The sequence below is a fragment of the Patiria miniata genome, unplaced genomic scaffold, assembly GCF_015706575.1.
Source record: "Patiria miniata isolate m_02_andy unplaced genomic scaffold, ASM1570657v1 HiC_scaffold_5, whole genome shotgun sequence".
Classification (NCBI taxonomy): Eukaryota; Metazoa; Echinodermata; class Asteroidea; order Valvatida; family Asterinidae; genus Patiria; species Patiria miniata.
The window spans coordinates 27,416,415-27,433,791 of NW_024037072.1; the positions used below are offsets into that span (position 1 = coordinate 27,416,415).

Below are 17,377 nucleotides of genomic sequence, written 5' to 3' on the forward strand. Positions count from 1 at the left end.
GTTATAATTCGTCGGATCAGTGCGCGACGTCACGTATTGCTGCAATTCAAAACAATTCAAAACATGATTCAGTAACTTTTGATTTGAAATTGAGATCTTAGAATGCTGTTTTTCTCGGAATGTACAGCTGAAGCTTAGCTGAAACTTCATCAGGTTAGTTGCTCAGTATCCTTCATTAGATTTTGAACTCTTTTGTTGCTTCAAACGAACAAAATGCACAAATTACAAATGATGGACTGTAGCTTTAAAGGAACGCTTTTGGGACAGAGTAATCACACTGAATGTTGTTGTGGAATGGCATCCCAGGTCACCGGATTTGACTGTCAGTTTTTCCCATTTTTGTGGGAGTAGGCCTATTTAGAGAAAACAAATTTCAGTTGTCCAGTCCTAATAACCTTCAGGATTTGCAGGCCCGCAGTCATCACAAGGTGGACAATTTACATGATCAGCCTGCAATGGTAAGACAGGCCATTGAAGATGTGTGTCGCAGTGGATGTTAAAAGGGTAGGTGGACCTGTGGAAGGTGATACACCTGGCTAAGGTGTTGAATCCTGAATCATGATTTAAGATCATTTGAGACAGATCCTGTTTTGTTCATGTTTTCACAAGTTAAATGTCACTTGAACCTACATGTACCTGTCTCATGTCTGGATGTGCTCAGGTTTTACCACAAACTGTCCCAAGACAATGAAGCTTAGTGATGCTTGACCAGAGGAAGGCAATCAATATTTGAATTGAATGCTTCTGGCCCTAATTTATGATAAAACCATAAAAATTGTCATGAAGTTCATAGCTTGGTCATTTTTTTTTGGGGGGGGGGGAGGGGGCACCCTGTACCATGGACTCCGTGCACAAACTTTCATAATCTGTTCTGTTGTTCTGCAGTGCTATGGACCCAAATTTCCCAATTTATCGAAACCTCTTTGTGAAATTGAGGATTAAAATGCAGACAGGGCTTGTTGAAAAAGCTGACCTCATAGCAACATGAATGTTTCTTAAATGTCTACATAATCTCTCTGTTGAGCTAATGCCTGTTTTGTAGGACAGTAAATTCCATTTCCTGTTTTTATCTCCGAAAGTCGTAAATGACATCTGATGGTGAACCCCCCCCCCCCCCCAATTTCTTTTGTGTGTGTTTAACTGGGTCTCTGTATTCCAAAGTGACAAAAAAAAACACCCAAGAATGTGCCTTATCAGCAAGTCACCATAACCTGATATCTCCGGGAAAATTTTGTCAAGGTGGGTTGGGAATAGCCAGTCACTCTGACTAAAGCCGTCACCTAGAATGGATGCCATAAAGGAAGATGACACGCATGACAGAATGCAGACACCTTCGGAGTTGTACAGGAAGTTAGCATTCATCCCTGGTGTCTTGTGACAAAGGGAACCAGCGCTGAACACCTTCCCTCCTGAGCATTTGGTGCTTTACCTGGGCCGGTTTCCTCTGGACCAGTCTAGGGGGATATACCTAATGAATCAAACAATCCTATTACAATGATGTTAGACAGCAGGACTGCGTTAGACATGTAGGTCTTTCCTTATATTCTTGATCAGTGGCTGCAAACATTTCTTAAAATTAAATCAATTTATTTTAATGGCCAGAAAGTTTTAAAGGTGCACTGGACACCATTACAGATATTTGCACAGATTTGTATGCCTGAAGTACATTGTACAAATGTGTATCCCCCTTAAGATGCGACATTTTCACGTTTAAACGTTTAAACAATACAAATTGTAAATCCGTTTACAAATTTGCCAAAACGTTTAAACGAAACCTACTTTATAAAAAGTGACACATCTTTACTCTATCTGCCCTTTGAAGTCCATTATGAACGATCTTTTTGGTAGATTGGGGTCAATGATGCCCTTCGTTTGTTGTGCACCTATACTACACAAGCTGGTTTACCCGATCATAGATCGGGTAGGGCGTAGTGTTGGGGATGAAAATGTGGGGAGTTAAATGTAAATGTGGAATATAGTTGGGGAGACATGCAGTTAAAGAATAGCAATTTCTGTGGTGTGATCTGAGGCAATTTCTGATCACTAAAACCAATTTGAGCAAAAGATCATCTGTGAAAGTTTTGAGTTTTGAGTAATTGAATCAGCTACATGTATTCTGAGCAATAGAATAATTATTGTAGGCTACAATATTTTTATTCGGGGAAGAAAAAGTGTGTGGGGGGGGGAGACTAAACAATGTCCCCCCTCAAAATGTGTGTGTGTGTGGGGGGGGGGGTCCCCCTGTCCCCCGTCGATTTACGCACATGATAATTATGTACCATGGCAACTGTCTGTAAATGTTGCCGTTGGTCTGTTAAATTGGCTTTTTGTGAGGCAGTCGCATTTGGAAAACGTAGTGAAAAGGTTACTGTAGTACACAGGCGAAGGCTGGTTGTACAGTTTGACAATAAATCATAATGCAATAAAACGTGAAGGTGTCATTTAAAATGAAAATGTTGAGTGTTACCATAAAATTACAAACGGTCTGAATCATGGAGGAAGGTCATAATTAAGTTTCAGTATTGGACTCTTCAACAAACGTAAACTTGAACTTCTTATACAATTTGCGAGACCGTCTGCGATTCAACTTTTATTCAAGTTGGTTCAACCATCTATATATAAGAGCAAGTTTTAATCGGCCTCCGAGAAATGTTTGCTTCTGAAAGGATCCGAGACCGCGCTTCACGTCCGTGGAAAAATGTGGGTGTCTTCCGCCAGGTCGGACACTTTTTCGTCGATTTTTTTGTGACTTCGTTTAAGATCGCGATATTTGAAGCAATGCATCGATCCTTCGTTGACCCCAAACAGGCCCCCGAAATTATAGCGCGACACTGAATTATACGTGGCGGGCAGCGAACTCACAACGCTCGCCTTGGTGGTGGAAGCATGGAGCTGTAAACACATTATGGAAGCAACAGCACTCTATCACGCGACGTCACATGCTTGCGCTTCAAATAGCGAGCACCGTAGACCCAACCTCGTTTTCAGGGTGTGGAGCAGGCTGCAGTACGCGTTCCCATCGACAGTTTTGCATAGCCCGGAAATACTATGCAGTGTAGACTTTCGATTGGCCAAACCGCGCAAGGCATACTAATGTGTAGTCCTTCTGAGTATTCGTTGCACTCGGCGCAGGGGCGGCAAGCAAAGCACAGGAAACAATAGGGACACTTGGTGGCCACGCACCATGGAGAAAAAATATTTTGCCAAGGTCACCCCATACTACCATTTGGTGAACACTTTTGCAGAACGGCTGAGTAGAACACGTAAACGAAACCCCTACGTTGACCTCGCTGACCTCGCACAGTCTAGACTCGCAGAAAAGCCAGCACAGGGGGCGGCCAGGCAGTCAACGTGAAAGCCCACACGACGGCAAATTCCCCACCCCCACCCCCACCCCCACCCCCACCCTTCATCCAGTGCCTGTGGCCTCAAGGTAGAAGATTTGATGGTCATCAGTTATGACCGATGATAGGGTTTGTAGTTGTCCTCTGAATTATAAAGGTCATTTACTTAGTTTCAGGGAAGCACACGTTAAAGCCCTGTTAGTTAAAATGCCAACACTTGCTGCAGCAAGCCCTGATATCATGGCCCGATGTGTTAATGGGAAAATACATCATTTGCAAACATCCAAAAACAAAACTCCCACATTATCACAAAATACCTTACTGGACTTTTACTTAGTGAATGACAGTCTAAAGCATCCTGTAAAATTATGGCACCTGGTGTGCTGCCATTTTTAAGAAAAGTGGTGTTTTGGTATCAATTTCCGACATGTCCAACACCGACCAATCGGCCGACCAGCGTTGGAAAAAAACTTCCTTTTTTCAAATACTGCTCACAATTTACCATATTTAGTTAGTCCGCATTTTGTTTGCAATCAATTACACACCTACGAACGGGTTCAAGCATGTTAGACTGGTTCCCTAGCGTTACAATTCCCCCATGGGGGAATTGTAACGCGTGGGGCCCCACGTCTATAAAATGCTCCGTTTCATCTTAAGTGGGCCAGGGAACCAGACTACAGGAACATGTTTGTTTTTCTTGTTTTTTTCCAGCATCTACGAACACAAAACTTCAAACAAGTCAGTGTAACAATATTTGCTATAAAATACTAACCCCCAAAATCCATCCATTTCTGCAAATTACAGCAAAAGTAAAGGTTGTATTATACCTTTAAGGCCGGTTCATACTTCACGCGAAAGTGAAGCAAATGCGTATTGGAAGCTGAATCAGACCGAATCAATACCGAATTGTAGCGATTTTGTCAAGAATAAAATACAAATAACTCCAGAATCATCCAGAATGACCCAGAGTTATGCCGATTTCATTACAAATTTAATAAGAACAAAGACCGAATAAGCCCAATGCAATGCGAACATTCCCGAACAGTTCAGCAGAACAAGCCAGAATCATCCAGAACGAGGCCGAATTCAGGCGGTCCCGGTATATAAACCGATCCAGACAAGCCCTCATTGTCAGTCAGTTCCAGTTTGCTAAGCAGCATAGATCTCCCCGTCTTTTTATTTAAATCGGCGTGCATTTGAGATATTCTTGATTCATTCGGGACTATATCCTGTATCAATTTGTATTAAATTCTGCCTGATTCTTGGTTATTCTTAAGAAATTCTTAGGAAACTCTGGATAAGTCAGCATTATTCGTGATTCATTCTTGCTAAGTTCTTAGATTATTCTTATTTATTCTTAACAAAATCTTAGTGTATTCGTTAGTTAATTCTTTTAATATTCGTACATTTCCTGATACATTCGTAATGATTCGGCATGATTCTGGACTGTTAACACCAAGAATAACTCAACGAAACTTTTAAGAATGCTGTAGGAATATCCAGAATTAGTTAAGAATACGACAAAAATAAACCAAGAATTGAAATTGGTTCCCGAATCACCCCAACAATTTTAAATATGCCCAAAATTGTTGGGGTGCTTCCCGATCTTTAACGATCTTTCACCGAACTAACAGAATCATTCCGAGGCAGCCAAGAACCATTCCCAGATTTTCTAAAGAATTGCTGCACGCGGCGATTCGGCTTAAAAATCAGTTCCAACAGCAGCAAGTTCCTTTGAAAGAGTGTCATTGGCTGTAATTGACCGTAATGGGCTTTTAATGGGCCATAAAGTGAAAGAAAGGAAAAAAGTGATAATTTTTGACGCTGTAGCTGTTGATGAGAAGGTGCAGTCTGTCGTGCAGGTAATGGCAAATTTAGGGGTTTGGGTAAATGGTTTGGACAAAACGGCCCAGGGCGTAAGCTGTTTGCTCTCAAAACTGCACCGCAAACAAATAAAAAAAGAAAGATGAGCATGCCAAAATGAGACAGTGCAGATAAAACCCTGCATTTAATGAATAAATTTATAGTTATTTTGAAGCCATTTAGACAGAATAAGCCATATCGGGGGCTGTTGAAGGGTACGACTGATTCGTCTGCGATTCTTCTGATAATTAGTCTTGTCACTTGCCTCGGACACTGGCCTGAAGTTGATTATTTTTTGGCCATTATTCACGTCTGACTGTCTTGGAGGAGGGGTGGGGACAACATCTCTGTCTGAGGTCTGTGTCTGTTTCTCAGCTGAGAAAAATAATCAGTCAAAGAGTTTGGCAAATTTCGGTAACTGAAGAGTTTACCGTAAGGATTGAATTCTCCCAAAATGGGAACTATTAAAAGATGCTCATATTACAATCAGTATTTTGTATTTGCTCGGCTGAGGATGGGCTCAGCTGGCAACCTCATTGGGAGATTGTAGATTACTAGGTCCACTTTTGGACTTGGTACAGATTAATAAAGACTTTCACTCTTTTCTTTTTGGGCAGACATTCCGTTGTTAATCCTCCAAGTTAGATTGGGCAAGCTATCTGCACTCCAAATTTCCAGACTGCTCCCATAAGGTGTTATAATTTGTGTCATATCCAATTTCCCAAAAAAGCTGGCTAGGAGAGTTCATTGATTAAAACATGGCCTTTTCATACAATCCATCTCTTGAAACATTTTTGTGAGTTTGAATTGGAAATCCAAGAAAAAAAAGAACACTTAAGAAATTCTTAACAACACTTACTTAAAGCCAAAGTTTTTCTTTTCAAGATCCTCTTGGGCAAATAGTTTTTTTTAACTTGTTTTTCGTTTGTATTTGCAAGTAGGACTTATTTTGTGATCTTATTCTTAAATTAAACTTCTTAATCTGCACTTTTGTCTATCGTCGTTTTCATATACACACTTATATTGTTTATGTTAAACCCGTTCATGTTTCTTTTATTTAATGATTATTATTTAACGGTTATAGTTTTATATGATCTTATTTCCTATTTGTTTTGATAATTTTATACACTTTTAATCCTTTAAATTGTTAGTTTTGTTTTATTAATTTTAAATTTTATGCTCAGGGCCCCGTGGAAGACCACATTATTTTGTGAACGGGCTACCCTGGTAAAAGATCAGAAATAAATAAATAAATAAATAAAGTCCAAACATATTTTCACCCCATTCCTCTTAGTCTTATCATGGAGCTATAAAAAGGAGCTCCATGGTCTTATCAAGAGGTCTGTTTTTCCTACCTTCGTGACCTCCAGTGACCCAAAGTTTGACCACCCCAACGCCATGCAACTGACCCCTCTCTCTCCCGCACACTGCCCCCTCTGAAAAAAACAGGCACACACTGCTGGTGTCAACCACCCATTTACACTACCTGCAACAAGCGTGGACAAAATCATTTGTCAACGATGACTGGTTTACTCACAAAGCCCTGGCATGAAAAATGTCCAGTTTACTTGAAAATGGCAAGGCTGAGGATTGCAGGTACTAAATGCTTGTGTCAGGTCGTTAACCTGTAATGACTTTTTTGTTTTTCCAATGGCTGGAGAGTATCCTGTATAGCTCTGCACAGGTTTTCCAAAATATGAGTGAGGCGAAGCCGCTCTCAAATATTTTTCACTCGCTTTTCCACCACTTATTTGAGACTGTAAAACTTATCGTTCTATAGCTGTTAACATGAACGTACAAGATTTCTTTAAATTTGTCCAAAGAAGAAAATGGCTGAAGTGACTTCAAGACTTTTAAGGTTTTTAAAGGCGCTCTTAAAGGCTAGTAGTTCCCACCTCAGTTGTTTGTACTAAACATTTTATCTTATATACATGTACAATGTAGGGAGAATGCAAACAAGAAAGTGTTCATCAAGCTACATGAAGAAGAGTAGTACTTTTCGCATATTTGTAAATGTGTTACATGTAGTCAAAAGTATAAGTCAGCCTACTCAAAATTGAAAATGGAGCATATCAGGGCAAGAATATTTAATAATTGTTGACTGCTGTGATGTGAGATATGACGTTTTTAACACCCAAGGGGCGCATATCACCTGAGGCGAAGCTGAGGTGCGCATAACATCCGAGGGGGTTAAAAACGACATATCCCACATCACAGCAGTCAACAACTGTTTTTGTTATATCGTGCCAATAACTAAAAAAGATACATTGTAAATGGTTGAAACTTACTGTGTGAAAAATAAATCACTGCAATGTAACCTTTGATAACTGAAGGTTTTGATGTCCTGCCGGACATGAGACTGAACGTTTGACATTGCAGTTCCCATTGCGAAAAGGTAGCTAGCATGCTGGCAGGTTCCACACGCGCGCGCAATGCTCGCAATGAACGTAGTGCGATATCACCCTCTGTGTGTGTGACATGCATTTGTATCGTCCAAACACCTGGCCGTTCTAGACCAATGAAATTACAGTATCCAAGCACACAATATAACAATATTGTTTGACCTACATGTACATGTATGTCTGAAGTGTCAGGGAGTGTAACTGATTGATACCTGTATATCACTCAACCCAGGGTTCACAAATCTTGGCTCACCTGTATACACTTTTTATGTCGCACGTTCTTTCTGTCAAACATTTTGTAAATACAGTTGTAAACGCAATTGTAAATTTTACTAGTGTCATTGAGTCATCGAACCACTTTCTCCTGTGGTATCCCATAAGTCACAGAGCGGATGTTTCCTTCTCCGAGTTCCATTCCAAGCCCAAGTTCCCAAGGAAAGAATTTTTGTTTCTTCCTATTCCTCAACCCTCTTTATGACAGCCCACCAGTTTTGAAATCAACTTGAGTATAAAGGTAAGGCGCAGTTTCGGATCGTCTTGCACAAGTAATCTTGTGCACCTAAAGATGAATTTATAGCTTACGATTCTGACCACAGGAGGTGTGGTGTTGATTTTACCTTCACTGGAACCCCAAGAAAAACTGTAACTCGATACAGTTTGATGTTGTGTTGCTGTTTTAGCGGTCGGTGTTGACCAGTGATAAATTAAATTCTCCCCCCTTTTTTTTTGTTTTTTGATTTGTGTAAAGGTTGCTCATTATTAAGGATCGCCATCAATCATGGGTTTTGCCCAGTGCGCCATGTTTGGTATCGCTCCTTCAGATAGAAATGATGCGTGTGCTCAAAACCGATATTTTGCTGTGATTGATATATGACTAACGTACATGTATACTCAACTACCAAAGGAGTTTTCTACAATAACATTTTACTTTTAGGAAACTGTTGTCAAAAGCAAAGTGATAAGTGTACACTGAAGAACTGCTGCTTGAATTTCTAATGGAAAACTTTTTAAAAAAAACAGGTCCAGGAATCCCTTAGGCTAAAAAAAAAAAGGTCTCCGGTTTCTGATGCGGGCGCGTTGCCGTAGCCATGCGCGTCGGCAAAATGAAAAAGTTTTTTTTTTCAATGTAAGATGATGTCTCAAAACTGCCAAACTCACTGGTTTGACTGGAATCCTGCTGCTGCACAATTTTAACGTGTTTTTAGATGGGGTTATGATCAAATATAAGCTTTAAATGTGACCTCTCTGGACTCCCATATACCGGTATTTTGCACTAAATTAAGTCTTGCAACATTTGCAGTCATCAGCCGACATTTGAAGGAAAAAAAAACTCTCGCTGCACCACTTTTTGGGCAAGCTCCATACCAGAAACCAGAGACTTTTTTTTGGCCTTACCTGACTAAAAAATGTTTATGAAAAATTTAATGTTGTTGAGTATTAAGTACTCTGGAAAATTGATCTCAACAACTGCCTCTCATTTTAAGGAGCAGAAAAGGGATGCTAGCTGTAACGAATACAAGTATGGACTATGATGGCTTCCATATTCATTACATACATGACATATGGAAGGCATCATAGTCTATAGTATAATCAATTCGGTTGACATACATGTACAATAATAGACACAATTCCTTGTCTCGGAAATTCAGGGGATATTGTCTAACTGTGCTTTGATATGTGCCTCAATTATGTTCATATTTTTCTGCTCCTGTACTCAATCTAGCAAAAGTAATTTCGGTCTCAAAAAATGTGGACTATTTCCCTTTGAAGGGCCAGTTCTATTTTCTGCTTGCTGAACCTTAAGGCAGATGGCAAACAAACTGCAATATGATACACTTAACTTTCAGGGAAGTCATCGGCTGCTATGAGACCTTTTGATGATTTGCTGTAAATCACAAGCTTTGTTTAGTTCCGTCAGTTTGTAACAAGTGCCGCTGGCCGGCACTGGGCCCAGGGCCCCCCTCTCCCTCTCTCAAGCAAATTGCTCATTTTGAGTGTTGCATGGAAAGCGTTAACGCCATGATGAATAATGGCACTTAATTCTTCATAGTCACTGTCATCTGGTCCCGCAAAGTTTGCACAAGATGTAAACATTTACAATTGTACATTCTCTCTCTCTTCCGCTCGTTTTCGTGCTTTAGTTTATGAGCTTGAGGAGAGAAGGATGTCTTTTCTGTTTTTGCTGGTGGTGTTCCGATCCTGTATCTGACCCCCCAGTATACTTACCCACTCAACGTCAGATGTCACTAACCCTTAGCCTTCTTGGTACAAGTGCCAACTAACCCTTATCAAGTGGCCTCTGAGTGGCCATACCATTACAAGAACCATGCCAGGTTTTTTTCACAGAATATCTTCCAATGAGAAACAAAACTTTCAAAGTTTTCTAATAACTTTTCATGAAAAGTACTAAAACGTGTGGGAACGTACATTGTTTCAATATTTTCTGGCATTCGGTTTTTTAGGTATTTTTCTTTTCTTGAAAAACAAGACATGATAATTTTCCAGTAACTGGTGAATTTCATCACGTTGTTCTTAATTTCAAGTCAAGACTAGGTTTCACGGATCATTTTCTGTTGTAAGGCTAGTTTAGATGTGAAGACAAGGCAAGAATTCGCTACAAAATTCGCCGGAGTGGCAGTAGGTTTGACTTATGTGAATTCACAGCGTAAAAACTTGATGCGACGTTACTATTTTGCAGCTTTGTTCATTTTTGCACTGAGTGTCAACCAGCCTTTACACAGGTCTCTGACTTGGTTGGGATGAAGTTTGCCTTTATTTTTTCAAATATTTTATTTTGTAGTCTACAAAAAAAAAGCTGAGGAAGTTTGTTGATGTTTATAAATTTAAATTTATAAATGACTTGAGCAGAGTTGCCCAAAAATATGTTTGAAACCTTTTTGTACAAATTTGCCCAAGTTTCTTTTAAACTTTGAAGAGAATTTCCAATCACACTATTCACCATGGAAAAGTGCCTATTTTTTAGGATCCTGTGGTGTTGTCAGAAATGTAAGCTTACTTTAGCCTTCTTACTGTATGTTGATTTAAGATTTATCTTATTTTAAGATACATCTTGCAGTTAGTTTATTTATCAATTCAATTTCAATTTAACATGGATCATATAATTAGCCTTGCATTGTTCTTTTCCATTCTCTACAGTGATGGTGTCATCAAGGAGTGGGACCTGTACAGCATGACATGTGTGAGGGCGCTACACGGCCATAAAGGGTCTGTCCGAGATGTTAGGGTAAGTTGCTTTACTGACAGTGTCATTTGGGTTCTGTGGTTCTTGATGATGCACTGGTAAAATTGTGATATTCTCTGATGGATTTGAGATTATTGTGTGTGATATTGTGATTGTAATCGAAGGTGTGAAAGATGGGGCTCAACTTGGTTGGATGCTAACCATTTACCGGGTAGTTTATTTGAGCAAGTTATGTGCAGTAAAGATTGTAGCATTTGGTGAGAATTTTAACTGCAGAATTTTAACATATTTGTGTTTCAAGAAACACGTTGTACCTGGTTTCTTTACAAAACGTTTTCTTCAATTTCCACCTGATGTGTTCATGAACAGCTAGAGAGGTACCAACGATGTTTCTTGTATTCATCAGGAAATGTTCTTTGGGAAAAATCGAAACCTGCCGGAGCTTAAATGTGGTCGGTTTTTGTGAACTTGCAGCGCGAGTATTTTCCATGACACCACAAATTGGCATTTACGTTCACTGTTGTGAACCAGGTTTGAACCGGCCTCATGTGTTGTCGCCCATCAGCTCTGACATTAATACATGTAGTGGCACCATACTGCTACCCAGACTCTAGTCTTCAACAAGTGGACAATCATTGTATAACAGTCAGTGAGTTTTCTGTTGAACAGACGAACACATCGTCTCACAAATTTCCAGTTCTGTCATGAAAATGAGGTGTGGACTGTAGTGGGACATCAAATTTTCAGGCCCATATTTACATATTTATTGTCGAGTTTATTTTTTTAATGGGTTGATTTCATAGAGCTGTTTTAAGGCCTTTTCACAATAGACAAATCTTGGGGTTGACGTGGGGTTGACACAGGTTTGAAAACCTGCAGCATTTCACATTTGAAATTTGCAACCCTGCGCCAACCCTGAGAATGATTTCGTCCGGAGTTGAACTCAACCCTGCTCCAGACCAGGGTTGAGATTTTCAACCTGGGTTGAAACTCTCGCCAGGGCTCAAACAGTAGAAACCGAATAAAATGAGCTCATTTTGAACGAAACAAGTGTGAAACGATGCGGGGTTGAACGCAGGGTTGAAAAATCAAAATCTCAGCCCGGGACGGCACTGGGTTCGCCCAGGGTTGAGTTCAACCCGGATTATTAGCAAAACTTGCTGGGCGTGAAATATTTTGCTCCGTGTTATAATTCTTTGTAGAAAAGAAAATATATTGTTGATGGTCAGTTTTCAGCTCAGCAATTCTCTGTGTGTTACATGTACATGAAACAGCCTCAAAGGGTAGACTGATCTGTTAAGACCCACCCAATATGCACCTCTTCAGTGCCAAACTGCATGCTCTAGCCACACCCATCATACGCACGTGCATGCATGTCGGACTTCTGTGTACACATGTCGGACATTAATAACGGCTGTGATTGATCGAAACACAATGGGCGGAGCTTAATAGATCAGTCCATTGGCACAACACTGGCCTCATTTTAATTTGGCTGAGGGAGGAGGCGATGAAAGGATTTCTGCGCACAACAACTAAGAAAGATTAAAAGTAAGCAAGGTTGGAACTAGAAACTTCCAACAACCTGATGCTTCTATAGTGATTGGCTGAAGAATCAAGGCAGTCGATTGTACCCTTGTGCAGGTTACTGACACTAAATACCACATCTCTAGAGACATGTCCCCCTCTCCCCTGACTCAGACCCCTTATCTGTGGCTTGCCGAATGCTTACTGTAATATATCTTGCTTCATCAACTCTAATTAAGATAGAAGACATGGATTGGGAGGGGCACCACGGATTCAGACTCCAAGGATTTGTCATACTCGTTATCAGATGCCGAAATAGTTTCTAGTTTTGGAGCACGCGCTGAAAGGCTCGTCGCATACAAAGACGATTGGCAGATTCACTCACAGATTTGCTCAAGATGATTTTTTTGTGGGGGGGGGGGGGGGGGGGGGGAAGGAGGGAATTGTAAAATCCCTGACGGATGTATATAATTGATATTGATAACTGCGAAAGACACCTTCAAGAACCATTATGAAGGAACTCTGTCATTTAAACCCTTAACTGTTTTTGACTTTGCCAAAAACAACATGAATTAGACATAATTGGTTCCATTCAAAAGTGTCATTTTCCTTAGCTCATGTGCAGTTGGTAATCCAGGGCCAGTTTTAGTGGCACAGTATGCTTTGGGTTTTTTTTCTTCAAATGAATAGTTAATTCCTCAGCCAAAAAAAAATGGTTACCAGCAAAAAAAACTTGTATCAGTGTGCACTACTTGGTTGTTGCTTATCATTATAATTAGCTTAGCAGGAGTTTATAATTGGCGGTTTCATAAAGTTGTGTTTCTGATGGCCCAAAATGCCCCAGTCACCGCAGATAGCCTTCTTAAATGTCATGTACAACCCTTGGGGACCACAGTTTTTAGATGGCAAATTACGATTTTGAACTTTTTCATGGGAGCACTATCAAATATGTGGGGTTCAGGGTAGGAGTTCAGAGTACTTCCATAAACCCCTGTCATGTTTGTGACATTTAGATTTCATTTTTCGTTTTAGAATTTTATTGAGAAGGAGGTAGATAATGACAAAATCTTATGAATTGATGGAACAGCTGTTGACAGATTCATGTTATCTTCTGAAGGGTGTGACTCTTTCAAACTTGGATCCGTCTGTCTTCTAATTATCCAATAGATGAGTTCTATGCTGTCATCACTGGATGACACATTTAATTACATTTAGCTGCAATCACTAAAAAAGTGCAATTTGTATAGGTTGCGTAGCCCTCCCAAGCCGGCAGAAATGACATATGGAGCGGAAAGATACACTTCCACACAAAATCCGTCATCATTTTAACTCAGAAAAGGAACTTTGGGTCAATTCCCTGATGAGTTATCCGGCATTTCCTTGGCTAGTTCAGTGACGGTGCCCACTTTAAGAAAAACTAACTTGCGGGGGTGGTGTCATTTAATTTGGACTGCATTCATCAAAGTGTACATTCGCAAATTGCATGTTCTAGCCAACACATTGCAGGGTGGAGCTGGAGGGTAGTTACATTGTGCATGCAGATCTATGCTCAATGCTTGTAGAAGCAGTGTGATGGTCTTATATATTGATATTAAAAAATAGTAACAACAGTAAACACTTTGAAAATCTAATACATGTACGTTTTGCAGTAAATGGAGATCTGTGAACACAACCTTGCTTTTGATGAGACTTCATTGTTGCATTAGTATTTAGTGAAGTTTGTAATTTGAAACTAGTACATTTTACTGAAATTTCTGTCGTAACGTTTCCTTCTTTATATAGAAGCATGCAATGTTGTATAAAATTCCTAAAGACCTGGTTGATGTACATGTACCACAGATAAGTTCAACCCCTATTTGGATGGAACAGATAGACAAGTTCTAGACAAACTAGCACTCGTTGATGCCCTTACTAGATGTGGAGTTTACCTGTAGTGTCCCTTAAACAGTTAAATGTGTTGAGACCTTGAACAACGTTGGAGGTATTTTGATAATTTTCAGTCCTTCCATGCCAGCCCTCTCCTGCCCCTCCCCCCCCCCCCCTTAATTAACTGTACAAATGTATAGGAGGGAGGGAGTTGCATATTCATGCATACGGTATATCCATCATGACCATGGTAGTTGTCACAGCCTAATATCAACTGGTAATCAAATCACAGAAGTGATGTTAATGAAGTTAGACTTTCCGGCGGTAAACACCTGAATTTGAGGCCAACCAGTAATCCATTTCTCACACCTTTTTTGATAACCCTGTTTGGTTTCCTTCTATGTAATTATTTCTACTTCTGCTGGATTGCTATCGAATCCCAATGCCAGTTTTATATTATCAACAATTTTTTTCAAACTGTCGAAATCAATTTTGAGTATTTTTATAAGAAATGCTATGATTTATCATGACCCTGTGTCCCAGTTCTGGTACCTTTTTAATGTTACATATTTGAACAACCTATTTTGTTCTCAACAGTAACAGAACAGAACTCCTAACGGAAATTTCCAAAAATGTGTCATTAGATCCATCGTTGGAAAAGGCCTTTTTTTATTGTTTTCTTCAAAAAGACAGCATGCCAGAAAGAATAATTTGACACGCAGTTTAGTACCATTACCATCTTTAAACCAAGTATGCTTTTCAACCACAATTTCGTTACTTTTTGGATAGCTGCAAATGATGTACTCTACCTTTAAAGAATGTTGTGGCCCTATGAAACAACCCAATTCCCGGGGGGTATGAAACAACCCAATTCCCGGGGGGTATCAGTGATGTTGTGATGTTCTTAAATCTTTTCACACATCGTGATAGATAAACTTCAGGTCTTACATTGAACTTAACTGAAGTAGAATTTGGACTGATCTCAGAAACAGTACTGACACTCTGCCAATTGAGCTTGTGTATTTCTTCCTTCAAAGGGTGCCAGTCAAAAGTCATAATCCTGTATCATGCCAATTGGTGAGGGACCCATGATCAGTCGCAATGGTAGCAACAAACTGCAAAAAGGCAATCTGAGATCTCAGAAACAGTACTGACACTCTAGCATGTGTATTTATCTTCCTTCAAAGGGTGCCAGTCAGCAGCCTTTGTTATTAAAATCTTCAAACGTTATGTCAAAGCTTAAGCTACCAGAATTTTAAGAGAAACTAATTGGGTTCATTTTTTGGAATGTTGATAATTTGATACTGTTGTCTTGTCAGGTTTCTGGTGACCGTATTGTGAGCTGTAGTGACGATGGTAACGTCAGGATCTGGGACTTGTTGACTCCGCCCCTCCGACTGGGAGACAAAGGGGAGGATGACACCATTGAAACAAAGACCATTGACCAACGGAAGGACAGATAATAGCATCCAAAAGTTTAGACAGGAAAGCTTCAATCGGGGTCATTGATTTAAAGTTGCAGACACTCGGTTCATTCAGAGTCTCTTAAAAAGGACTTATTACATGTACATCAGATTTTCGTCTTCCACATTTATTCGTGTAAATGTATTCATTTGTTGAAGGATCAGTTGAAAATGAATCAGATAAGCATGGAAAGGTTTCGCTTGCACTGGAGATCTTTCATACCTAGGGTCATCAGTTTTAAGTTGAAGACTCCGAGTCCATTCTGGACACTTGAAAAAGGAATTATTACACCAGATTTTTGTCTTCCTCATTGTACACTTGCTCCTTTTTGGTGTAGAATGGGTGGGAACTTCAGCTAGTTATGATCCTAGGCATGTGTTATGAGGGTAAATCAAGATGGAGTATTTAACACTGAACCACTTCTGTGTATCTACAGGGTGAGTCAAAAAGAAAGTGACCGAGTTAGCAAAAAAATATAACATAGGAATTGAGTACATGTTATTGACTAGTAACTGTGAAAATTTTATGTACCGGTACATGTAACTTGCATACTCTATTCACAAGTAATTTCTATTGTAATAGAAATACCACACAGCTGTCCACCACAGATCATTTATAGACACGCATAGATGAATACCCTTTAAATACAGTGAACCATGGGGGTTTCCCCTCCCCACGAACGAAGGAAAACTTTCAAAGGAAAACAGACGAAAATCACCATCATCATTTCAGAAAAAAAGACTTGATTTGTTCCTCATACAAAACAAAAACCACCTGACAGTAAAAAGAACGTTAGGCCTAAGTCTTGACTTAATTTAGGACAATACATTTGCATTTAGATGCCTGTGTGTAATTTCTGGTTCTCACTAAACGTACTGAGTAGCTTCAACGATTTTCGTTGTTCATTTCGCATTCCACGAATAGCTGTTAGTGTTAAAATGGGTTCTTTCAGTAAAACGTGCATAACTTCTGATAGCATGGATCAATTTCAGTATTTTTTTCAGATGAGTGGAAGAACATGCCTTTTAATACATGATTCATTATTGTATCACATTTGATTGCTGTTTAAGGAAAACATCCAGGTCACTTTCTGTTTGACTCTCTCTGTAAAGTAGTCCTCAACTTGGGCGAGTAGAATCATTTCCCTTAATGTACTTAATTAAAACCAAAAACTATCAGGGCATCATTAAGTGATTTGTCAAACAGAAAATATTGTTAGCTATACATGATGAATTGATAAGCATTTTGCTATTAAGCGCTGAGCATGTCACAAGCAAGCACGAAGATACCTATTATAATTAGATCTCAGACAATATGTAGATGCAATTGAAGCCTAGATAGGCATGGTCGTCGCGAGGGGGGGGGGCAAGAGAAAGCGTTTGCCCCCCCCCCCCCGGAAATGCAAAACAAAAACAAGACAACCCAAAGGGGGGGGGGGCAAATGTCCCTGCCCACCCTCGAAAAAAAATGATAAATGGAGAATATGCTAAAAAAAAGTACAGGGATTTGGGGGGGGGGAATGTGCTTTGCTTTGGCGACGCCCATGTAGATAGGATCATATTTATATTTTATATCATCAGGTCTGTGGTGTTTTAAAATTGATTGTTTGTTTTAACCAAAGAGCAGTTTATTGATGGTGTTTTGTTTTTGAACTGTCTTGCCAATGTAGACTTTGTGCTTCCATTCACTTGTTGCCCTAAGACCAAAGATTT

The 17,377-nt window shown here is 39.8% G+C and overlaps 1 protein-coding gene across 2 annotated transcripts in view; it reads left to right on the forward strand.

Moving 5' to 3' along the window:
• Nucleotides 1-17,050, forward strand: part of LOC119740909 — a 56,020-nt gene extending 38,970 nt beyond the window's left edge. For both annotated transcript variants that reach the window (XM_038216385.1, XM_038216386.1), the window contains 2 exons: nucleotides 10,766-10,853; nucleotides 15,521-17,050. In XM_038216385.1, coding sequence (XP_038072313.1) covers nucleotides 10,766-10,853; nucleotides 15,521-15,664 — 232 coding nt within the window. In that variant the 3' untranslated portion in view covers nucleotides 15,665-17,050. The remainder of the gene's footprint in view (nucleotides 1-10,765; nucleotides 10,854-15,520) is intronic.
• Nucleotides 17,051-17,377: the final 327 nt, after the last annotated feature.